At 37.4% G+C, this 27,190-nt stretch overlaps 1 protein-coding gene across 1 annotated transcript in view; it reads right to left on the reverse strand.

Annotated features, from left to right (window-relative positions):
* Positions 1-27,190, reverse strand: part of LOC122797720 (CUB and sushi domain-containing protein 3) — a 5,249,173-nt gene that overhangs the window by 933,215 nt on the left and 4,288,768 nt on the right. Inside the window, exons 40-41 of the mRNA XM_044066251.1 lie at positions 20,061-20,177; positions 17,219-17,428 (exon numbers count right to left, since the gene is read on the reverse strand). Coding sequence (XP_043922186.1) covers positions 17,219-17,428; positions 20,061-20,177 — 327 coding nt within the window. The remainder of the gene's footprint in view (positions 1-17,218; positions 17,429-20,060; positions 20,178-27,190) is intronic.

Consider the following 27,190-nt stretch of genomic DNA (forward strand, 5'->3'; position numbering starts at 1 on the left):
TTTTAAATTAAGAAGCAGAAGCAACTGTTTACCTTGGTGACATTGGGATGACTTGGGTAGTATGTCATTTGTATTATTATATCATCAAATCAGAGAATTTTCATTCCATGACGAGAGGTTTGAATGTATATAAGTTTCAAATTTTCCTTTTTTTGTATCTCTCCATAACAACAATTATTAGTACTCGGTTATTATATTTTAAGCTAAATCATCTTAAAACAGAGCATTTACATTTTCTTATGAATGCCAGTATATAATTGCCTCTCACTAACCAATAATGGACTTAATAATCCACTGAAGAGGACTAGCTTAATCAAATATTTAAAATTACATAAAGCTCATATAATTTTCCTACAAGAAACACATTTGTTATCAGAAGATGTAGGTAGATTGATGCTAAAAAGATTATTCAACTCTTGTGAGCTCTCATTTTACATCAAAATGGAGAGGCAATCTTATTCTTTGCATAAATTCATTACCTATGCCTAAAACATTAATTATTTATTCAGATAAACAAATGGTGTTTCGGGTTTAGCAGTAGTAGAAACTGACAATAAAAACTTTATACTTTTGTGAAACCTTACTGGATACCTGGAAATGGAGACAAATTTGCTAAGAAATATTTGGATGTTATAACTTTAAATAGAAAAGATGAATTAATTATTGCAGACAATTTTGACTGTATTCATTATAATAAAGATACAACTATTAATAATGTTCCTGAGCTATCCTCAGTAGCTAAACACTTAGATAATTTTATTAATTCTCAACATTTATGAGATACTTATGATATTAAATCAACTAACTCTCAACTTTATACATTATTCTTATAGATTTAACACTCAAACACTGATAAAGGTTTTACTTCTAGTAGCTTATTTACTAAAATTGAAGATGCATTGTTAACTTCATGTCCTTTATCTGACCACAATGATATTGTATTTACGTTAATATAAAAAACAAATAATTTGATTTACTATCAGAGAGTCCCTGCTTATATAGTAAAATTAAAATACTTTAAGGAATGGTGTATAAAAATAGATCAATACATTGAAATTAATAATAGTGGAGAAGTGTCAGATGTAATTTTCTGGAAGCTGATGTCTTTGAAATCTAATATAAATACATTGAAGATATATTGATATATTTCAACATACGATATCAATAAATCTGCAAGAAATAAAATTACAAACTTACTCACTAAACCCAAAAAGCTTACACAGGTTGGCCATTAGATCTAAGAAAAAAATAAACACTAATCATATTAAAGACATAACTTTTAAGCAAAATGATAAACATAAAAAAAGGTGACTGATTTAAAAGACATACCAGAATGTTTAGGAAATATGAAGAAAATAATAACAAAGAGACAGACATAGAAATTAACAACATAACTGATAATTTTTTGAAAGACAATATAAGGTTTAAATTAACCAAAGAACAAAGATCCAAAATTGATGCCATTCACTTTTAAGAAGTTAAAAGATCAATTAATAATCTTGAACCAAATAAAGCTCCTGGTCCTGATGGTATAATCCAAAAATTATACAAATTATTCACAGAGAATATTTTAAATATTCTATTAAAAGCTTTTGAACAAGTTAAATACATTTCAAGCCCCCCACCAGAAATATTTCCTGATATCTCCTATCTTGAAACCACATAAAGAATTTAACTTACATTCATCTTACCATCCTATTTCATTATTAAATGTTGATTATAAAACATTTATGTCTAGTCTTGCAAAAAGATTGAACCTTATTATGCCAGGATTAATAAATGATCCAGCTGGTTTTCTACTACATAGAAAGGTTCAGGATAATATAATTATGCTTAATAGTTTAATAGCTCTGGCTGATTAAAAAAAAAGAACTATAATAAGTCTAGAGACAATATGATGATAATATAGATGATCCTATTAGTTGGAATTATTTAGTCAATGCACTTAAACAATATGAAAGTTCTCTAGATTTTATAAAGCATTTAACTAATCTATCTATATACTAACTGATTCTGTTTTATTAAAATTGACATTTTCTTGCTAGTTCTTTAAAAATATTAAAAGGTACAAAACAGAGTTGTCCCTTATCACCTCTATTATTTGTTTTAGCAGTTGAATCTTTTGCAAACTTTATTAGGTCTAATGGCAAAATTCAGGGATTCTCTGTAACTGAAAGTTATTGCTGTAAAATTCAATTATTTGCAGATAACATTTTAATAACAAGTGGTGATACTGAAGCTTCAATAGAAAAAATAACTAATTCTATTAATTACTTTGAAAAAGCATCATGTTTTATGTTTAACCCTGATAAAACAGAAGATGTACTTATTATTATTAATAAAATAATTATTAATAAAATGTTAATAAATATGTGAGAAACTATACAAATTTTATTCGAGACAATTAACAAATTATCTTAGAATTATAATTAAATCTACTGTAAAAGACCCAATAGCAGTAAATTATAATAATTTAATAGACACTGTTACTAGAATAATTAATTGAAACAATTTGTTTACAATGGAAGATAGACTAACTTTAATAAACATGATAATCCTATCAGTAATTCTTTTCTGTCTATAATCATTAATTATTCTCCCTCCTAAAAACTCTTTAAATTCTACTCTTCTTAAATCATTACACCCGAGTGGTCCTCCAGGTGTTTCTGCAGTTATATCCTATTGTGCCTCTAGGTGTTACATATTGATTGTTCATTACTGAATTAATAATTCCAAAACCATCCTATATACAAGGTATCAGATTATTTTATTTTGACCTGTGTCAGTAAGTGTTTGTTAGAACTGTTGATAACTTAATTTTTTTTTTAAAAAATCTAACTAATCTTTTATCTGTGCACACACCCAATAAAGCTGGGACATGCATTACTCTTCTGGGTATCAGTAAAATTGTAGTTAACAAGAAGTAGTTATATTTTAAAAATAAGGCATATAAGATATCACAGCACATTCAGACACTTAGAGCTTCTGGGAGTTTGAAGGCCCCCACTCCCTAGGCTTTATAAATGGATATTGACCTGGACTTGTTGTTGGACTCTGCTCTCAACTGCACCCATTCTAAAACCAGCCCTGCTCATATTTGTGTGTGTGTACAAAATGTTGATATAGGTTATGTGGTGGGCTGGGGACTGTGTGGTTATTACCTCTTTAATTTTCAAGTCTAACCTAACAGCCATGCACAGGAGGTCATTATATCTTATTCATGCTGGGGACAGCATGGCCATTGTTTTTTTTATTTTTCTCACAGACCTCAGATATATAGAAAGAAGGTTACTATAGCTTGTGTAGGGGCAGTGGAGACTACATTACTGCACTCATTATAGTTTTCGCTTTCCTCACAATCAGACATCAGGCATGTATACAGGTGGCTGTCTGTGGGCACTTTGAGGAGTGAGGATGCATGCTGTGTATACATGTAGCAACAGTCACTTGAAATACATGATTGTGGCCATTTGAACATTTTCTTTCATCCCAATGTAACAGCTGAGGGATGCACAGGCAGTGACTGTCTTATTTTTTTTTTTGGGGGGGGGGTTGTTAGGGATGCAGGCAGTATTCTCAGAGATGATCAGTGCATCCTCACAACTGGCTTGTTAGTTTATTTTTAGTTACTGTTTTGCCAGCTTCAAACATTAAACTTTGGGCATATCTTATGTTTTCCTTGAAAGAAAAAAAAAAAGACTGAAATTATTTTCTTATTCATGTTTTTGTTTCAGTCACCATTGCATTAAAAGGCTGCTAAATGATCTAAAATGCATCTTAGAGCATTAATAATCGTATGGCTTTTGGGGTACCAGCTTAATTGAGTTATTTCTTAAATGGATATTACTGTGCTGTCTTGGTCAGGAAAGATGTGTTGAAAGTGTGCATAGAAAAGTTAACAGCAACACTGAATTTCTTTCTTATCATAATTTCTGTACAAGACATCATTTGATAAAGAAGTTGTGTAAAGAGAAAAAAAGTTTAAAATGTACTTTAGAGCATACAGAAAGTCATGGCTTGTAGAAAAAGCTGAAGAGTTAAGTAAAATGTGAGAAAAGGAAGAAAAACGTAATGTACTTGATGTTGGGAGCCCCAGATGGGGAAATAGAGGGGAGCACTGGTGGATGTGTGTGTTTGTGGAGTGCAGGTGAAACAGTAGGCAGTGCCTAGGGTGCCATTTCTCCTAATTCCAGTCCTGTACATAGAGCTATTCTAATATATCATTGTTGCAACTGAATGCCATTAACTGTGAATGTCCCTTTGTGAGATGGGCCAACATAGTAGTGTAGTACATAGGCCTGCTGTAATGTAACAGCATTGTAGCTACGTTTAGTCTGTGTGTACTACTCTTAAAAGTTTGCAGTATGAACTAAAAGGTTGCTTTCGAGGGGTGACCGTGACAGGGTGATACTTTTAGTGCTCAGGGACCTCCCAACTTGACATTTGCAGTGGGTCCCCAAAATGCTAAAACCAGCCCTGTCCTTTACATGTTTCACTCAATAAAGTAGAAAACAGTGACCCTTTACCTTTTGAGGGCTATAAAACATTTCTTTACACACTGAAGGCCAAGCCATTGGTTTTACACTGGGCATAGGTATTATACCCTTCCTGGAGAGCTATTGTATCTCACTGGGGTAGGACAGTGCAGTGAGGCAGAGGCTACTGTTATGTAGAAAAAAGAATCAGAAAACAAAGCAAATGCTAACAGGAAATTGTCATTTAATGATACCTTATCGATATTAACAGGTGGTACAGTAATGCAGTGTGTAGTATTTCTTCTTCACAGCAGGATATTCTATGACTCATTTCCCAGCTAGAGTGACTTTTGTGCAGAATCTGCATGTCTCCCTGTCCTTATGTGGGTTTTTTCCAGGTGCTCCAATTTCTGCCCACATTCCAAAGATATAGGTTGGTACATTAATGATGTTTAAATTATCCATAGGTGTGTGGGTGGGTGATATGGAAGAAAGGCCTGACATCTTACTTGCATCTTTCCTTGCCTGATGCCTCCATGGATCGTGGCAGCTATAACTCATAAGGGTGGATATCAAAATTACCACTTAAGTCTCAGTGTTACATTAACTCAATTATTGGTGTGTACATTAGAGTTTTTTAACGTTTATTCTGTTTATACCACAGTTTCTATCAATAATGACATAATTTCCTGTTCAACCCAGAAAAAAAATTTTTTGATCAACCCAGAAAAAAAATTATTTCCTGTTCAACCCAGAAAATTTTTTTTTTCTGGGTTGAACAGGAAATGATGTCATTATTTGCTTTATTGGCTTCAATATTTAAATGCAGTCTGTCAACCACACTTCATGTATAGCCACTGAGGAAAGCTATAAGCTGAAACCGGTCTGGTTCTAATAAATAAACATTTTTGTTTCTATTTTTGCTTCATTCTGCTTCATTCCCTGGTGCTGGCCTTTTTGTGTGTTATACTCATAGGTTCATACTAGGCTATCTGCCCTAGGGCTTTTATAAGCCTAGCCAGAGTGTGTTTGGCTTTCCCACCCATTTTAAATTAATTTTGCTATGCCCTTTTTCGAGGTTAGTATACTGTGCCTCTGTCTAACAGTGACACAGAAGTGATACCCGGGGTAAACCTATGATCTCCCATCCACTCATCAAGATTCCTCTTGAAGAGAGTCAATGAGGGACTCTACCTAACCTGGACTGGGATTTTATTCCAGAGTGAAGGGAGACTCTGGGTTATGAATCTGTCCTATTTATTTCAGTGCTGAGGTTCAAGTCTCTCGAGCACGTAGCTCAATGGGATTTGGATTTTCTGAAGTGCAGCATGTCCATTAATTCCGGGTTGGACATGGCTTTATACATCAGGCACAGATCGCCTATGAGCAGGCGGTATGCCACTGAGTAGAGCTGGAGTTTCTTTAACCGGGCAGCATATGGCATCTGTTTGAGCCCTTTGATCCTCTTGGTGAGGTACTTTTGGGGTCTTTCCAGTTGCTGCAGGTGTCTGGTAAGGTACATCCCAAAAGGGGCATTGTACTCAATTATGGGCCTGATGAGGGATGAGTAAAGAGGCACGATGACCTCCCCTGATCTAGATGTGAATCCCTTCATGTTTAGGTGGGCTATATAAAATGTTTTTCTAACCACTTTGGTCACGTGGTTGTCAAATGAGAGATTGCTATCAACTTGGGTCCCGAGGTCCCTAATTACTTCTTCTGTACTTAATGGATTCCCACCTATGTGGTAATTTGTGGACACTTTGTTTTTGCCAAAGGGGATGACTATACACTTTTTGGCATTTAGCTTGAGGCCATGGCTCTGGCACCAGTTGTCTGTTTCTATGAGGCCCTTTTGGAGGATGCTTGTGTCGGCTGGAGAGTCGATTATGGCGCCCAGTTCGCAGTCATCTGCAAACTTGGTCAGCCACAGTCCTTCCGTGTTGGCCTGTACCTCCGAGAAATATATATCGAACAAGAGAGGTCCCAGGACTGAGCCTTGTGGGACGCCACTTGTAACTGGTTTGGAGTCTGACATGGCTCCAGCAATTCTAACCATGTGGGTTCTGTCCTTGAGCCAGTTTGCAACCCATCTAGTGACATAGGGGTTATATTTAAGCTGGTGAGCTTATCTATAATGCCCGAGTGGGGTATTGTATCGAAGGCTTTTGCGAGGTCCAGGTAGGCTGTGTGGACCACCTTCCCCTCGTCAATGGCCTTGGTGACTGTTTCAAAGAAATCGACCAGGTTTAAGAGGCAAGATCTGCCCTTAACAAAGCTGAACTGGGTAGGATCCAGTGTCTGTAGGTCCCCAATATCTTTATTTATCAGGTCCATGATGATCCTTTCCATAGCTTTGCAGACCAAGCTAGTCAGGCTTGTGGGGCGATAGTTTCCAGGATCCGTTGAGGCACCACATTTGTGGAGAGGGACCACTTTTGCTGTATGCCGCTCTTTGGGTACATATCCTGTAGTAAGGCTGAGATTGAACAGTAGTTTTATATTTGGGTTTAGCTCTTCTTGGAGTTCATGTAGGATGCAGCCCGGGACACCGTCTGGTCCCATTGATGCTGTGTTTTTTGCTTTGGAGAGGGCGGCTCTTACCTGAGCATCTGAGATGTCAGGGGGGCAGCACTCTGCTGGGATAGATATTTGCCCTTTTGGTGGGGAGGGGGGGAGAAGTTTGCGCTGAACCTGTCAGCTAGGATGTTGGCAATGTCTGTGGGTTTGATGTATTTTTTGTCATTTTGGAGTAATTCTGAGCATATCTGGGAATTCCCACCCAGGTTCCTAACATAACTAAAGAAAGCCTTGTGATTATCCTTAGTGTCCTGTGCAATTTTTCTCTCGAAGCTGGCCTTAGACAATTTTATGAGTGCCCATAGTTTTTTGCTAATACTGATTAGAGATGCCTTCCCTTTTTGGGATTTTGCTCTATCATGTAGTAGCTTCCTCTTTCTATTGTATAGTTTGTTTATGGCTGGGGTCCACCAGACAGGACGTCTGCCTTTGGAGGATTGGGTCTTGGTTTTATTTGGGATTGCATGATCCATGCATTCCTGAAGGTGTTCATAGAATGCGTTTATAAAGGATTCTGCGGTCTGGGCCGTATTTTCCACAGGCTCGGGGGCTTTGAAGGATTCCACCTCGGTTTTGAGGAGTGTGAAATTTGCTTTAGAGAAGTTTTTCACTGTGGTTTTCTGGGCAGGGGTGGGGTCGGGATGTAAATATCCAGTGAGATTAGTTTATGGTCTGATCTTACCAGTGAGGGATACACTTCTTGTCTGGAGCATAGAGTCCCCATGTTGGTGATGATCAGGTCCAGTATGTTTTCCCCTCTTGTGGGAGTGGTAACAAGTTGTTCCATAGCATTTGAGTTTATAAATTCTAGGAACCTTTGGGCTAGGGTGTTGGAGCTAGACTAATGCTCCCAGTCTATGTTTGGGTAGTTGAAGTCACCAAATATAATGGTGTTTGGAGAGACCTTCATATTTTCCATTGTTCTCAGGAAGGCCGAGTGGGGTTCCTGGGTTTGGGAGGGTGGTCTGTAGCAGGCTATAAACTGGAAGGCAGTTTTACCCACTGTTAGTTGCACATGGATAGTCTCTGATGCTTCGTGCTGTGCCACCAACCTGGAGGTGTGGGTATCTTTGACGAATATTGATACTCCCCCTTCTTTTGTGGTTCGGTCCAAGTTTTGGGGCCAAAAAGCATGGTATGAGGTATAACCTGGTAGTGCCGGGGTGCTCTCGGGAGCCTTGAACCAGGTTTCTGTTACTGCACAGATATCGATGTTCTCCATGCTAAGGAGAGTTTTGAGTGCATGCATCTTGAGGTTTAGACTTCTGGCGTTGAGTAGCATTACTCTTAGTTTCTTATCCCTTGTGATACCTATGGAGGTGGGTTTGTCTTTTGAGCCTTGCCTAAAAAAGGCACTATGGGGGTAGCAAGAGCCTTTGTCAATATCCGAAAGCCCAGGGGTGACAGGTGCAAGCCATCCCTAGTGAAGCATCTTGGCTTGTCGAGCATGTCATCCCAGCCTGACAGGCATTGGATCCCCTTTGAATGACACCAATACTTAAGCCAATTGTTGAAATTGATCATCTTGTCTTCATATTGTGGCATCATTCTTGGTGAGGGTAAGATGCTACTCAAGGTCAGGGTCATACCGGCCTGGGCTATATGCTCAGAGAGCTCCTCTATGTCTCTTTTCATGTAGTCCAGGGAGGTATGTCTCAGGTCATTCACACCAGCATGGACAATGACCAAGTCATATTTGTACTTGCCTTGGAGTGACCTGAGTGCTTGTGTTATGTGGCGGATCCTAGCGCCCGACAGGCAGCTCACCGTGACCTTCTCCTTGTTCAGCCTGGTGAGTGGTACGTCAGTGTGCCTGACGATAGAGTCACCTATTACAAGTGTATCAGGTGTGTTGTTTAGCCTTAAGGGCTGTGACTGTTTGGCACACTGGCTTTGTGAGCTATGTGGTGCATGTGTTTTGTTTTGGGGTAGTGGTTGCTTGGGTGTCTGCTTTGGAGGGCTCTGCTGCTTAGGCAGATTTTTATTTAGAGCCTCCGAGTATTTTTTTGTGTGTTTATGTGTTTAGTTTGCTGTTGTGGTAGGTCTATGTGATACTGGAATTGTAGTGAGTGTGGTTTCCTTCTCCTCCTGACTGGTTATGCCAGTACTGAGTTCAGAGAGCTTAGCCTCCAGTTTGGCTATATGGTTGCATCTCTCACATGTGTTGGAATTTGTTGGGAGGAGGAGAGGGTTGTCTGTGTACATGAGGCAGTTGTAACATTGCCTCAAGATTCCCAGATTCACCAGCTGGACCGGAGAGGAGATTGACAACTGACCTTTGGACATGCTAGAATAGTATTGGGAATTCCTTTATAATTGAAAAAAGGGCCAATGGGGAACAAGGTACTCAAGGGGAGTTTGTGAGGGTGTAGTGCTTTTATTTTTTTAGTGCTGACTTATATAATTGCTATAGTGAGCAAGTGCCAGGTAACTTAAATGCAATGTGTTACAGGTAACTTAAATGCAAAAACAACAAACAGTAACTTTCTTTCAAGTGAAACAAGGAAATAAGTACAGTAAACAATGCAGATATCACTAGGGATCCACAGAAATGCTGAAAAGCCGCATTTTAGGTGGAATTAGCGTTTCAGGGAAATAACAAGCAAACAAACAAACAAGCATACAAACAAAGCTAGATTCAGCAGGCCTGGATCTAGTCTATGCTACAGCAAACAAGGTGTACCAATTTCAGTAAGAAACAATTCAAATATCCAGGCACTATAAGCCTTTAACCAGAAATTCCCAGCTCAGAAGGGCAGAGTCCATCCTCTCCTCCCACAAGAGTTCAGACCACAAACCTTCTTAACGTAAAATAACTGGCCTGAAGCCCAAGTGCTTAAACCAGAACTAATACACTTTTAGAATAACAGACACTGAGCCCTCAATCAGCAGTTCCCAACTTAGAAGGATGTAAACTACCTGTCCTGCCACCACAGTGCTGGCCACAAACCTTCCTAATGTAAAACAACTGGTCTGAAGCCCAAGTGCTTAATCCAAAAGACTTAGAATGATAGCTACACTTTAATCAAGTTACTACCAAGCAGAGGATATAAGACGGAGGTGGCTGTAATACATTAAAAAGTTGTTCACTGTTGGAAGTATGTTGCAAGGTTCATTTTTATTTCTCAAGGACTGGACTTAAGGTTTGGAATTAGATTCCCTAGCATAGTTTGGGTACTGGTTTGACAGTGGTTAAAGTGTAGCCTCATTAATCAGTCTGGGTGTTTTTTTATTGCATTCTGTAATTAATTAAGTTAGTAGTGTTTGGAAATCAGCTTGGGGCATTGTTGTGTGTATGGCTGTTGCAATGTGGTTGTGTGGTGACTTCCTGGGTGGCATTTCAGTTTCACCATGGTGGTATCGGGTCATCTTGTGGTGCATGTTGTTGGGGCCTTTCCCTTGTTGTCTGGCATGTTTTTCTCATCATGGAGTGTGTTGCAGTAGTTGAGTGTTGTTGGGCTGGGAACTATTATGCAGTGAGGGTAGAGATTTTAAATCCCATTTAAGCGATATGAGGTGATAGTTGAAGTTTGATAGTCGAGAAGTGGATATTATTCTGGTGCCGTTGTTAGCATTATGGTGCAAGATCAGTCCGGTTTCAGGATGTCAGGTTGTTGACATCAACAAGTAATCTTCAGGACATCATCAAGCAGGGGAGGTTGCTTGGCAACAGTAACTCTTTTGTAGGGTTTAATTGCTTGAAGAAATAGGCTAGTAGTGATCTGCTTTCTGCACTGAGCATCTGTGCAAGTTGTTGATTGGGACTCTGTGTGAAAAGCATAGGAGGAATGCATATCTTTTAACTGTTTAGATGATCAGGCATGATTGTTTTTTATCTACATGTACCTTTTAATGTTTCTCATTCTGCGTGTTGATTATTTGAGTCACTATAACCTTATCACTAGCAAAGATTCATAGTGTCTGATAACTCTTATTGCAGGTGTTGCAGTGAAGTCTTATATTTGAAGTCTTTTATTAATGGTAAATCTTGAATTACCAGTTTTCTTTTCACTGGTGTTTTAGTCATGTATTCTATCATGCTATGGGTGGCTTGCCATAGTTTCTCTCATTTAATTCATGTCAGCTACTTTGTTTAACTTAGTGGTTCAGGATTTATGATTGTTATCATTTTTGAGCTCCAGAAAATACATGGCTATGAGAAAGTTGTTATTTTATCAGCTTGTAAACTTAGAAGCTATAGTTAAATTGTCCTAATTTTGGGCCTTTGATTATCAGGGTTGGAATAATGGTCAATGTCCCAGATACAAGGTGCAGAGCTTGATTCTGATCTTTGACTAGGCTTCCAATAGTCTGCAGAATGATATCCTATAAATGTAAAGTATTATTACAACTTCCTCTTTACTTTGAGTGAGGAATTTCTTACTCCCCACAACTGATTAATAATATACCTATCTATCTATCTACATATATATATATATATATATATATATATATATATATATATATATAAATATTTATACACACACACACAAACACACATACACACACACATATATATATATATATATATATATATATATATATATATATATATATATATATATATTTAGAGAGAGAGAAGACAGGACAGATTAAGGAGATAGCTAGCACTACAGTAAGGCACTGCATATGAAACAAGGAGGTTGGAGGAAATATATAGATTAGTCGCTGTGTTGCATTTGTGGAGTACGTTCTTCATGTGTTTGCCTGAAATACATTGGACTGGATAAACAATTTTTGGAAGATTTAGTATTGTAGTACAGCTGTCTGTATGTGTGGATGTTTGTTACAGATAATGTGGGCATGAGTTGTTGTTTAGTTTTTAGGTAAGGCAATATATTAAGTCATTTATTGCTGATGTTGTGTTATTCCTTTTTATTTAGCATGGCACGGGTATAAGAGTTGATGATGCAAGCAGACAAGTTATTCCAGGGGGTTCAGGCACAGTAGCAAACACCACAAGAGGCTATGGAGGTGTTAGCTTCTGGTCATCAGAAATGACATAGTTGGAATGAGCAGCAAGTCACAGAAGCCTCTAAGTTGACAGCCAAGAGATCCAGATGGGCCAGACAGGATGCGGCATAGCTGGTTGCTAAGCAGCTGCACGAGGTGGAAGGAAGGAAGGAAGGAAGGAAGTGGGTAGCAGCCATGGAGTGAGATATGTTCAGCTGCACAGTCATACACAGGTAATTATGTTAATATGCTTTTTGGGAGAAGGGACACAGGTAATTTGTTGTCAGCATCAGAGTTATTTATGTTGGTGTGGGAGTTGAATGAAGGAGACAGAGAGGGATTTCTGAGTCTAATAGGGATGGAGAGTACTGTAGGGCTCATAGCGGAAAGGCCTGAGGCAGTGAAGGAAGACATGGAGTTGTTAGGAGTAGGCAGTCCCATGGGAGTTAAGTAAGATTTTCTAATGTTGCTGATAATGGGAATGGGGATTGGGATTCAGGGAGTGGAAGCCACAGTGTTAGGGGGTAGCCAGGCAGGTGAGCAAGGGGTAAGTGGTAAACTAATTCTTATTATATCTCACATCTCACACATGGTCAAGGAAAAGATTTCAAAGGAAGGTTTTGTTCAAGTTTTCAATCTTATTGATGCCAATTGCATTCAGACAGGAGCAGAGACTAAATCACCAAGCGTTAAGGACCTTACAGCAGACTTAGCCATGTTGGGGAAGAGAAGACCAGGAAGGTATAGGAAAAGGACTTGGGACACTTGGATTTTGGGCTTCATATATTTCATGGCTGTGGTTCTTGAAAGGGAGCCGCAGCTGGCGATACCCTTGTTATCTTATTTCCTAACCATCAGAGAGGTGCATAGGCTCAGAGTGTGGTAGTGCTTGGCTGTGTAATGATGTGTAATGAGCAGTACTTTTGTAAGCTGAAGGATGTAGACAAGCCCTTGGTTTGGGAACACAGGCACCCTGATAAATAGATGGGGACCATGCTAGATAGAATGGGTAGTCAGGTCAAGGAGCAATCAGAGGCTGCAGGTAACAAAGTGAGAATGTGTTGGGCTTTCAATGCCAGTAAGTGTTCATGGCCCACTTGTAGGTTCCTTCATTCATGTTCTCATTGTTTAGGTCAACATTCACTGTTTAGGCCAAAGAAGAGTCTTATTGGGTGATGCCAATGTGGGCTCTTGTGGACAAGGGAAGGGGTGGTCAAAGTAGAGTCAGTGGAGACACTCCCTTTTGAGGTAGCATTCTCCCATTTGTGCTATACATTTTGATCAGTTTTTGAGGGGGTAACCAACAGGGAATCAGCAAGGGAGTTGATAAAGGGACTTAAGAGTTGATTTGTGATACAATCTAAAGTGGGTGGTTCCAACCAGATCTGAAAAAAAAGTTTCAAGTCAGTAGTAGGAAAGAAAGAAAGAAAGAAAGAAAGAAAGAAAGAAAGAAAGAAAGAAAGAAAGAAAGAATAAAGTGGTGCAAAGATTGCTGGGTGCGTTGACAGTGGACAGGTTATTACCTCTATTTGATCATTCTCCATTTAAGGTTTACCACATTTTCTGCTGGGTTTGGTGGCAAGAAGTCAGCAAGAGAGTATAGATTAAAACATCATTTGTACTTCACAGAAGGTGATTCAGTTTACATAATGTGTCCGTCCCAAGGTGATTCAGCTAATACACATATCAAAAGGTCATATGTTAAGGTGGTGTATCCCTCTTTAGATGAGGCAGTGAGAGTGGTTAGAGCCTTTGAGGATTCTTGGTTGGCTAAATTGGATATTGAGTTAGATGTTAGGTTATTACAGTAAGGGAGCAGGGCTGGCCTTACTAGGGATGCATCTCAATGGAAGGTGTTATTTTGACAAGTCCATGTTCATGGGTTGTTCAGTAGTGTGTACCATATTTGAAAAGTTTAACATGGCACCACACTGGGTGTTGCAGCAGAGGGGTAGGGAGTTGAGATCAGTACACTATCTGGGCATTTTTTTTTTGTTGATTGGCAAAGGTAAGGAAACAGAAGTTAAAGAAATGGCAGTTTCTGAGCAAGTGTGTGGGGAGCTTGGAGTGCTGTTAACTAAAGATAAGATGAAGGACCTGGCAAGGACACAAACCTTTTTAGGTATGGAGTTGGATGTCAACTTGGAGTTGCTCAAACATAAATCCAAAAAAATAGACCAGCAGACTGTGGCAGCAGCTATCTTGTATTTAATTTAAACACATAACAATAGTATAAAAAAGAGCAAGCTTGACAGACAGTCCAGTTTTGGCTAGTTACCTACATAGCCTTCATCAGGACACTGATGGCCAAATGGTGGTTTCCCAGTATATGATCAAAACAAAAGTTCATCAAACAGCATAGCAAATGGCATTTTGTCGAACATGTCATTTGTCAAGCTACTCTTACTGAGATCACATTATGGTAGCAACCAGGAAATTTGCCCTCTCCGCACTGTAGCATGATCTCAGAGTTGGTATTTTTAATTAGCAAGGGGTGTGAGGGGTTCGATGAATGGCATTTCTGATGAGATGCCATTCATTGAAGTGATGGTTCAATGATATAATATAGACCCCCAATAGTACCTCAGATAAATGTCTAATCAGTTTTATCACTCTACCCTTCCTTTAAACATGGCTATTTCACACCATTGTGTTGCACAATATGACACATTGGAGGGAACACCTTTCACAATGTCTGGTACAGTGTAAAACTTTAAAGTAATACGGAATTCATTAACACCATTGTATTGAATTATGTTCTAAATCCTGAAAAATATTTACAGTAATATATCATGCAATATGACAGCGTAAGAGAAAAAGCTTTTGTTAACTATTGTCTTTTCACTAAGACTCACTTAGGAGTGAAATGTGTTGTGCCATAAAGATTCCCAGGGTGGAATTTTTGTTTTGTGAGTACACATTTTCAGCAGGATACTGTAGCAGTGAACGTAATAGTAGGGTTCACTAATTTCAGACAACCTGGTCTGTGTGTAAAAGCCAGCCTTGCTGGGTAATACAATATACCAGTTCAGAAGGTATCTCACTTTCTCTCTTAATAAAGTCTTTATTTAGAGCAAAGTTTGAATACAATGTAAAACTTAAGTTTCAGACGTCTTTTATTATAATATTTCTAAAATAGAAATACATTCCTCATATGTAGCTAACTTACAGGTTTAATTTCAAGGCTTCAGGAATACATACCATCTGCGGCACCAAAGGTAGAAAGAATTTCCATGAGCTTAAAAGGAGCCTCAGAAGTAAAAATAAGGAGCTTTCAAGATCAGTTCTCAACAGTGATGCAAGATAAGCAACTGAAAGCATCAAGCAAACATGAAGAAAATGAGTGATGTTAGAGCATTCCTCAGTGTCTTAGAAATGATGCCTGTTTGGGGCCTCTGTGTCAAAGCAAACATTTTCTGCAAAATTTTAAGAATGACAGGAAGGTGTTTGTTTTATCAGAAATATGCAGAATATCTCACTTCAGTATGCATGTGTGGTCTGCCGCCAAACCTGACCATCTTATTTATAGATGCAAAAACAGAATGAGTTCTTCATTGCTGGCACTGGAAGAAAAGCTTGAGCCACAGCATAATTTAATGGGGATTTTCATCCAAAGGTGTGCATATTACAGGGACAAAACAGAATTACTGGCTACAAGCAAAGTCATTTATGGCAGAAGATCTAGCTGTATACCCCTTGTCTGAAATCTGTAATGCTTCCAGTGAGGGTCTATTTTACAAAGTGGAATCATCTTCTGATACTTAAACCTGGCAGTTACAATTATGCAGTCATGCCACATTTCAAAGATGACTGTTCCTTTTAGCTTCACATGACAGTATCAAGCAGTGAAATTTCATAACATTGTGTTACACTGAGTGAAGGTACAATACAACACAAAATAATCATTTTATGGTATGTGCAATACTGCCTAACTCTTGCTTTTACAACAGCAAGTATGGAGACATTGACATAAAATAATTAATCCAAAAGCCAGAGTTTAATGGGTAGTGATTAAAATAATAAAGGAAAAAGGTGGAATTTAAATAATGAAGTCAGGGGAACATCTGACATGCAGGGCTGTCACTTCAAAACCCCCAATAAAAATATGTTGTATACCACAGTATTCTCTATAGTTGGCTTCACAATCCAAAGGATACCCCTCCCCCCAGAGTGGCACGTGTCGCCCTCCGTATTACAGGCTTAAGAGACTTTTGCGTAAGGATCTTGCAGTTTGTGGAAAAGGGAAAATAAAATGAGCCACACTTTCCCATTTGCTAATCAGGTAAATTCTGCACGAACTGCAACACTGTAAGAAATCCCAGCTGAACTAAATTTATAAATGTTTTTGACACTTGTATTGTTGTGGACAAATATTAGCAACTACAGACTGACTACACATATCTTAGAGAAAAGTCAATATTTAAGATGCAGTTTTTAAAAGTCATGACACTAGCACTGACAAGATATAAGAAAGTCAGTTAATTTTGATTCATTTCATGTCTGGCAAGCAAATGAAGCAGGATTTCTCCAGATGTTTCACTTTTTGCTCCATTTGAGTAAAGATCAGAGTAATGCTATTAAACTGCAAACAGTGGGATTGCACTGTGCATAAAAGTTCAGCTATAAGTAAGGTATATGTCTTTCTTAATGCTTCTAAAACAGATTTACGTATATAAAACATGCATGAATGTGTGTGTGTGTGTGTGTGTGTGTGTGTGTGTGTGTGTGTGTGTGTGTGTGTGTGTGTGTGTGTGTGTGTGTGATAATATGCATATTATACATGTACATATATGTTTACTCTAAAATGTCATTATGAAGATTCATGATAAGTTTGTATCCAGTTATGATTATATAGTATTCACTTGTATAGTGAAACCATCAGAAATGATTTAAATGGTAATATTTTAAGTCGTGTCGGCAAAATTTAATTTAAACACAATTTTATGTCTTGTCGTATTCTTCAGAATCTGTTTCATTTAAATATAGTTTCCATAGATATAAAAGTAATTCATTGTCAGCAGGGTTCTCAAGCTCATGCAATTCATGTTTCAGTTCTTTAATAAATGCTTAAGATAAATTCTGCAGAACAGAAGAAATAGTCATATTTAGTTTCACTATACTGATTGCAGTGCAATAAAGTAAAGGTTCTACATATCTTAGAAACCTGAGAAAATCAAGCAATAATCTATAAATGCATTCAGCTGACATACCGTGAAATACAATATGAAATCCATGTCGGTTCTGAGAATAGTCACTATGAAAATATAAGCTAGTTTCATGAGTCGTGCTAAATAGTGGAGCAGGGGGATTGGGACCACTAAATCTGCCAATCACAATGCCAGTTTCTTGAGATCCACTTTTCAGTTCCAGGTAATCATGGATAGCCTCAGTAGAAAAATTTTCGAACTGAATGTGGACACCTGGAAGTAAAAGTTAAAAATTAGTGTACAGCACAGTATCATATGAAGTTGCATTATTTCTGACTGCCTTGAGAACAGTATCAAAGTAGAACTGTAGAGAACTCTGTACATTACTTTCTATACATTGGTGCATTTTGCAGCATTTAATTTGCAGAGTAAAAATAATTTACAAAACTACTTGTGTGACTTTCATAACATCATCAATGAGTGATGTCAATAAAAGGTCAAAAAGGACTTTGTCCCACTTTGCTGAATTATTTAAAAAAATGCAAAAATGTGTTCTGACTAATGGAATAATGTCAACTGTACAACAACACAGTGATGAAGTGCAACTGATGAGCATATTTACTAGACACAAAGCTCCATCCCGAACATAGACAACCATGTCCCATCTACTGATACAATCATCTTAGGAGAGAGTGTAAAATAGATCCAAGGAGAAATCCCATTTAGAGCAACTCATTCAAAGCAATCTGCATTTCCAGTGAAGTTGATGAAGATGTGAATGTGGATAACTAGTTATTAAAGGGCTAACAAACTCTCACTTCAGAAGAACAAAGGGCTAAACCTGGACTCTTATCATTTCTGATTGCTCTAGACTATAGAACATAATACCCAATGGTGGAGTGTCAACAACATATAATAAGGATGAAAGAACCCTTGCATAAATTATGCAGGTTCAAGTGAGATACTAATGGTCATGATCTAATGATCATGATGAGGAAGTGACTGCACAAAGTATGAATTATTTTACTGTTCACTTGTCAGTGGTAATAACTACAATATAATTTGCCATCATTCCCTTTCTATTTCATTCAAATGTCTTCCTTCAGTCTTTCCTTTAGTTGTCTCTGTTCTTTGTTTGTGATGATCTTTTACCATTTTCCACTTTCCTAACATTTGTTTTTAAACTCTTTTTTGTTTCTCTTTCTTAATCCATCCTCATGAATTTCCTAACAACAGCAATGAACCCTGCTGACATGAGCAGGTGTAGCAGAAGTCCCTTCACTTCCATGTGCAAACCATGTAATAACCTTGCCCTGATGACATTGCCCTTCAGGATGATTTCTACTCCCTCCTCAGTGGTGATCTTTTTATTTATTTACTCATCTGTTATCAAGTAAGCCATCAAGGCACATGCATTTTTTTAAGGGTGTCTCCTGGGTGTAGCTTGTGAGAAACTCATAGCCTTAACCATCTGTGCTAAAAGTTCATGTTTATCTCTAAACATTGTTCCTCGTCTTTTCGTGTGTTTCATCAGTGAAGAATTTTCTACTGCATTTATTACATTTAGGAAAATAATGTGATTTGATGCCCTAGATATATCATTGGCTGTCCTGACCTGAATTAAGTTCATTACCTAATTCTGCTGTCTGAACTGCGGTGGTGGTGCTGCAGTAGCGTTGTCACCTCACAGTAAGATATTGTCCTGTTCGATTCTCAGCTAGAGCATCTTCTGTGTGGAGACATGCGTGAATGGCCGTACCTTCGTTGAGGGTTGTGCGTCAGGGCTGGCAACTCGGCACATAAAAATCTACTGCCAATCATTAGCGGACCGGAGTTCCGCTGTGGCGACCCCTAACCGGGAAAAGCCGAAAGACACAACAACAACCTAATTCTGCTGTCACTATACTAGTATGTGTAATCTTCTAGAAGGACAGAAAACAAGTCACATATTGATTTGCTAATCAACAAAAACATTATGAAAGGAGGAGGCAGTGCATACAGCAGACAAGACAGATGGTATAACATCATTGTATACATAGACTATACTAGTTCCCTGGTCAGTCCTACTGTGTTGGACTACTTTGATGCAAGTCAGCTGAATAACAATAGGTATCTGAAGTACCTGGAAACAATTACACTGACATTGGGAATGTCATTTCTGCGTATATCTTAGTATGGATCAGGGGATCACTGAGAGGTGCATGTAAGAGCAGCAGACCAGGAGACCACTCGATTCTTTATGAGAAGTCTACATACAATGGATGCAAGGTTAATGTATAAAGAACAGTGGAATCTCTCTGTATGAAAAATGTATTGCCACCATTGCAGTTCAGTCTTTTAGTGGTCATTATAGAGAATAAAACATCACAAAAAGCCTTACTCCGCCTACAGTATCATAGTATCTGGGACTTACTGCTAAAACATCAACATCAGATATCAGATGAGGCGACACAAAGGTACAACAGAGTGGGAATCAAGGAACGCTTGAAGTTAGTATATATTTGTGGTGAGAGGGTGGTGGCGATGATTCATGGAGAAAAAAAAAGAAAAAGAAAATGATCCAAACCTGCTGTTTCAGAGCGGATCATGTTCGAGCAGTTTGAAAGGAAAATCACTACATTTCATTAAGATACACTTAATGACTTTATTAAGTTTACAGTTGCATCATTACATTACATATAATTCACATTTCTATTTATAATGCAGGGATCATGTTTTGCATGCTGTCTATTGTTGTACGCTGTCAGTAGAATTTTAACGTATAGCCAGTATGCAAATTGTACACATTTTCTTTATCCATTAACTTCTTTTTATTCCAAGTTACTATCTATTCAACACTTACAAGCCAAATCCACTCAGCCTATATAAACAGCAGCAATATAAATCCAGATATTTCAATGCATACCAAAACCAATGGGAAGTTTGATCGTCCATGTGCAGTCTAAGGCATGTGGATAACTTCCAGGGTATCCAGGGCTTAGAATCACACCGTTAAAGTCTGTTACTGAACCTCCGCACTGTGCTGTAAAAGAGGCCACAATTAAAATGATAGAAATGAATGTATAAAATAATGCAGAATTGTTGTTGTCTTACACATGCATATAAGATTTAGATATAATTCACCTTTTTAGGATTTCTTAAGAAAGGCAATAAAGCAATAATTATATAATACAACAAAACATACTAGACATGCACATGTCATAAAGCACGGTAAATGTATCAATGGGAACAGTATTTGCATCGAAAGTAGAATAATAAAGAGCAAGAAAAATCAGCAAAAGCTAACCCAAAATATGCAATCTAAATTCAAAACTGAATAAGCCAATGCATAATTAAAATTATTGGGAATATAGAAAGCAGGCATCCGACTACTAGCTTCACAAGTTTACTAAATGTAAAGTAAGTAATATACAGACTCCATTAGAATGAACAGACAACAGAAACTATGTAAAAGGTTTTAAATGTTTAAAGCTAAGGCCTTAGTTTATGTACTATCAAAAAATTAAAAACTGTAACTGTATATTCGCTGCTGTTTAAATATTTAAGTTTAGGTCCGTTTCTGGATCCTCAATCCATGGTTACTCAGAAATCATTTTTTGTTCTTTTAGCTGCAAAAATGATGTCTTCCAAGTACCATGGTGTACTGCTGTGGGGAGCTCATAGGTAGTTAGTAGGTTTACAGCCCAGGAGTCTAGCCCAAATTCTCAAGTGTCTCAAAGCACTGTCTTGTTAAGTAACTTGCTCCAGGTCATACAGTGAGTAAATGAAGCCTTGGAGAATCAATCTCTGGACCACAGGAAGTAGCAAATTAACAGTCCATAGCCTTAATTCTTTGCAGCAACAGCCAGACTTTCCATCATCCCTCAATGTTCTGCAGTCATGGAATATCTCTCTCTCTCTCTCGCTATATATATAAATGTTACAGACATACACACACACACATACATATATGTTTGAGTTGGAGAATTGCTGTCTTGCAAAAAAAACTCTTTTTGATCTGTACCATTGTGATGAATGGCAAAGATGTGTTTTAGTCAGCTGAACAATGACTAGTCACATTCCAGATCTCATCATGGATATCAACGGTTCCATATAAGGTGATGTGTAAGCATTTTAGTGAGACTGGGATATGCATTATAAGCTGCCATACAATGTGTAAAATTATTTAAAAAATGGCAGTACTGTTTAATAAACTCTACAAATAAACCTCATGGAGATATATTACTACTGACAGCTATCCAACCTCTGCATACCTTCACTGAACTGTAGCATAACACCTGTTTATGCAAGCTGATCTGAGTTCAATAAAACAATAAAAATGTCGAACTTCATTGCATTTTACTACTTCATATTCTTTTATGACCTGTTTACAAAATCTTAGTTGTCTGTTCTTTTTTTCCCAAATAATTGATTACATTCTCTTCTGTGTTTTTTCTTATTGCTATGTATATAATAACCTTCAAGTGTTATTCTATTTTAGCAAGGTCCAACTTCCTTTAATGTAAAGACATGGTTAATTACCCACACTGTGCCTGCAAATGGTCTGTTGTGATGAGTGTATTACCCTGGTAAACAAACAAAATAAATAAATAACAGTTTTACATATATAAGGCTGCATTGGCATTCGGCAGTTTCTGGCTTCAGCGCCTTTTCAGATCCCATTGAACATGCGCACTATGAACCAAATGATGTCTATTGATCCACACACACATTCTGAAACTTCTAAGTAAGTCAATGGAGCAAGTGAGGATGCTTTAGATAAAGGAAGGAAAGTACACTTTCCAAGTTAAGATTAGAAATGGATACTGCCATAGACTTATCTGTAATATTAAGAACTATGGCTATAACAGTTGAAGTGTGAGAAAGGTAAACCAAAATACCACTGACAAAAACTGTCATCAATACTCTGGTAAAATCTGCAGCATGTTATGAATAAAAGGAAGACACCAAGGGAATTAAGGTGGTAGGGGAAATTCTAATTATATACTTCATGATAAATAAGAGGTAGAGGGAATTACAGCAGGTTCCTATTTTAAAGTTGGAAGGAAAAGAAAAAAGCCATTAAAATAGAATAGTTGTTGATGTGTTAGCAACTACAACTGAACTGTTTCAAATCTGAGAGGAGAAAATTAATCACTTGCACAGAGAAGAAAGAGTATTGTTTAACTGCATATTGACATGATTTAGAGTGCAATTGTGTAGGTAGCTGAATTTCTGTAGTAATATAGTCAGTCGATTTGGTGACTAAAATTTATACCCATATTAATTATTTTTAGTGTGCTGTAATCACTTTTACCTGCTGGGTCTGAATGTGAATTATAGATAAGAATCACAAATGAAACATTGCAATATAAACCTTGAAAATCACAGAATATGGCACAAGTTTAAAACTTTGATCATAATCGTACTTGGATAGATGACAGCTTTAGATTACCATTCTATAATGGTGCCAAGTTCAGTTATGGGAACATTGCTGAGGGATTCAAAACAAGGACAGGTGAATGTGACTCCATTACTCTGTAACAGAAATGAACACACACACACACACGCTTGTGCATATACATTCACAAACACACACACAAATAGAGAGGAAGACAACAATATAGAGAGGTATACAGAGAGATGTATATGTATAAAATAGCTTAACTGCTCTACATAAAGATTAGTTTCCATGCTAAGCATCATTCTGCACCCTCGCATTGTCTGACATTCCCACTGCTGTATCATAATAATTTATTTCCACCTCAGTACATACCAATTATACTTTGGCTTATGCTGACACATATTTAGAATTAGTCATCATGAATTTCCTTAGCATTTTATTTCAGGAGTCATGAAGAAGGATTTATATATTGTTTGCATCTTATTCTGCCTTTCATCCTCACCCCTGACAAACCCTTCTGACTATTATATCTGTTAGGAAGTACTAACAATTGTCAGAAGAGAGTAGAATTTTAGCTCTAAGACTGGTGCATGTTGTCTTTGAAGTTTATAAATTATTCTAATGTCATTTTTCTAACTTGCCATAATCTTCCTTTGTCATTCTGGAAGGCACAATATGCAGAGCTACATGTATTAACCGATTTATTGCATAACCAATAGACTGAAGACATGATTATCAACTTCTCTGAACTAGAATTTGTTTCTAATTTATTGTCTTTTCGTTCCAGTCTGATATCTTGATATTATCAGATGTAACACCATAAAAGTCTTTCTGCTTGTCAATAATTGTAATATCTATTTTTAAGTAGGTATTTTTTATAAGCTTTCTTTGTACATGTACAGACATTTCCTGTTTCTTAATGAGACATGTTCATGAATGGATTTTTTTTTATTCATGTTATTTCAATTTCTTTCCAGCTAACTGCCACTTTTGTTCACAATTTTGAGAAAAATTCTAAGAAGTTTTCATTTAATATGCTAGAAGTTTGGATCAGCTGCTGCTTCACGTTTATGCTCCCTTCCCTATATGTGCCCTATAAAAGATTATGTAACTCTTTTAGCTCTCACAGCCATTGATGCAGGCTCTGCTTTATCTCAGACCTTATCTTTTCTATTTATTTCAATCAGTACTTTCTCTTTGTGACTTCCTGCATTGCTTCCTTTTTTAATCCACTCGAAACATGTGGCTGGTGCAGGTTTGTTATTCTGATATCCAGGGTCTAGAAAAAGGAGCAGAGATGTCACTCAAACCAATCAGGGTACAGAGCAGAATACAGAATGTGCCTTTTCTTCTTTCACAAAGGCTAATGTATGCTGAAGTTTTTTTATGTATTAGTGACATCTGACAGAAGCTGAAATCCTGTATAATGACACCACATACGCATGCCATTTTATTAATGCAAAATGCATTTTAAAAACAAAGAAGAAAACACAGATTCATCCCAACATGAACCCACTTCATGGATCTGCGATCCTGCTTGTCTTGTTACCCAAGATTTACTTCAACTATTTTACTTAGACTGATCAAACTGTATGCCAGTCTTTTGGTAAATCAATATAGTGCTGAACATGTATAATGTAGAAAGTCTTTTTGGTAAATTAGTGCACTGATGAAAAGATTGCGATGTATTAATTGGCAGTTTGAATCAAACAGACAAAGCTTGAGAAAGCACAATATAAAGGACATTTAGTTACAGTTATACTGCCTTAGTAACTAATTTAATTGACTTAATCGTTCTAGTCATGTTCTGCTGGTTTTGTTGTATAGTGCATTACAAAACCCTTCACATTTTATTTATTTTGAAGTGCTTAATTACTGAAAGTTCCATCTCTATGTTTTTTCTTAAACTCACACATGCACAATTGCACAAGCGCAGGTGCACAGATACACACACTCTCTCCTTTCTCTTTTACCCCGTGCACTACTTCTAGTCTGAGAAGTCTGTTGATATCTATTGCCAAATCCTTCCACAGCTGGTCTCTAACTAGTAGTAATTTAAGATATTTTGACATATTATCAGAAGTTTCTAAGGTTTTAAGTTTTTGGTATGCCCAGCAGATCGCGGATTCCATTATTTCTGAGCAGCTATTTAACACTGCTTTCTTAAAGCTGAATCGTTAACCACATGAAAGTTTAACTGTCTGTATTGCTTGGGAAATGATACATTTGAAAAGATCTTCTATTCTATTCTATTATTTGTACAGTTTAAGTTAAACATTTCTGCCGTCAGCAATTTACTCTTTGTGACCCATACATTTTATGCCAAAGTATAGCATTTTGTGATTTGCATGGCAATTTAATAATGTGATAAACATCTGTGCTGTTTCATATGTCTAATTCCTGTGGCCACCTTCTTCTAAGCTAAAAATATTAATTTGTTTAAAAAAATTGCTTCTCTTTACAGAATTAAATCAGATCATTATAGTACTTGGAATTGTGGACAACTGAGTATCTAAATTGTGTAAGAATAAGTTTAACCCATTTCATGTATCATTTAAAATTTTGGCTGAGTAATCAAAATAGCTGTAAAAATACTTTCTCATATTCTTTTTATTTTATTAAGCAGCAAGAAAACCCAAAAGCAGTGGGTGTGCTCCAGCAGCAAACCAAAACAGAATTCCAAGCAAAACCACAGCTGGTAACAGGCAGAAAGGCACGGGTCTACAGATGTAAAATCTACAAGTTTTATTAAAAGTTAGCACTTTCACAGTGTTCAACACCACCTCATCACTGGTGGTAAACACTGCGAAAGCACTAACTTTTAATAAAACTTGTGGATTTTACAGCTGTTCACCCTTGCCTTTCTGCCTGTTACCAGCTGTGGCTTTGCTTGGAATTATTTTGGTTTTATGCTTATTTATGCAAACACAAAAATATTTCATTAATAAATTTAGAAGATATCATGTAACTACAAATCTGATAAATTCATTGTACTGATTTATAAACATAATTCCTGTCTCCTTCATGTGGTAATGTCATTTTATTTGTGCTATGGCAATCCATCTATAACCCCCCCCCCCATTCTACAGTGATCTCTCTATCAGAGGTGCATCACATGACAATTCTGTTGAGTATACAAAAGACTAATGAACTAATAACTAACTATCCATTTCTACATTTGCTTTTCTTTTTTTTTTTTTGCTTTCGTCTTTGCCCTGGTATTTGGTGCCCAGAAGGCACCAATTCAAACAACTAGAACATTAATTTCACTTGTTAGGCTGAAAGCAGACCAGGAGGAACCATTATAAAAGCAGCCATATTTTGCTGTCTCTCACATGCTCATTTGCATCCAAGGGGTTGTCATGTAATGAAACCTTTTAATGTATACCACACCTGTATATGTGATGTGATCAACTGCCTTTTTGCCCATTATAAACAAGGTCCTATGTGAGATCCATGGTCTACACTGAGGATTTTACAATGGAGACTTTGCTCACAAGCCCACATTATTAAATGAAGACAAACAGTTATGCACTTCTTTTATGAACATGCGAAGGTACAAAGAAGGAAGAAAGATAACTAACTTTAGGTGATCACAAGTTTCCACTTTGTGAGAGAGGATTATTAGAACCTTACACAGGTCCCTATCAGTTGATCGAGTTTTCAGAAACTCAAACTCCATATGGTCGAGTCCATATGATCGAGTTTTTGAAAACTCAAAGCATTTGAGTGGACATCTTGGTATAGCGAGGATTGGGAAATTTACCCTTTTTCTCACTGTAGTGTGATCTCGGAGTTGGTATATATAATTTTCAGGGAGTGTGGGGGTGCAGTGGGGTTTGCAACACCCTTGCAAAAATGTAGAAGAGGGTAGATTTTGTGTTTTTTTTGATGTTTAAGTTTTTGGAAAACTTCATCATACAGTCTCTTTTATATATTTTTTAAAGTTTTCCAAAAGTCTATTATGTGACATAGGTTCATAGATTCATAGGTTGGTACTTGGCTATCGGCTCTTGGGTCTATACAAGCCTAGCTATAACAATTCCCTGGCTATTTCTTCCCACAATATTTACTTCCCTAGACCCCTGTCTAGCAGGGTGACTGACGTGATCCCCAGGGTGAATTTCCTATCTCCCATCCAATCGTCAAGGTTGCTTTTAAAGAGGGCCAAAGAGGCACTCTGCTTGACATGTATGGGCAGCCTATTCCAGACTCTGGGGAGTCTCTGGGTCAGGAAATTATCCCTCCAGCATGTTTTGTTCATTTTGATGACAAGGTTTAGATCCCTGGAGTGTGTGGCTCTGAGGGATTGGGATTTCTTTAAGTGCAGCATGTCCAACAGCTCTGGGTTTGACATGGCCTTGTATATTAAGCAGAGATTGCCTCTGAGTAGACAATATGCGACAGAGTATAGCTGGAGTTTTTTTAGACGGTCAGAATAGGGCATCTGCATTAGGCTTGTGATTCTTTTAGTGAGTTATTTCTGCTGCCTTTCCAGTTGTTGCATCTGCTCTGTAGATGGAGCAAATCTTTTATCTGAGGGCTATTTGGGTAGGTGGTATGGTTTGAAACTAAGCTAAATGACTTCTGTACAAGCTTAAGGGTTAACTGATACATCAGAATGAATGCATCATATTATATGCTTTATAACA

The sequence above is a fragment of the Protopterus annectens genome, chromosome 3.part1 (assembly GCF_019279795.1).
Source record: "Protopterus annectens isolate FY-2018-M chromosome 3.part1, PAN1.0, whole genome shotgun sequence".
Lineage (NCBI taxonomy): Eukaryota > Metazoa > Chordata > Ceratodontiformes > Protopteridae > Protopterus > Protopterus annectens.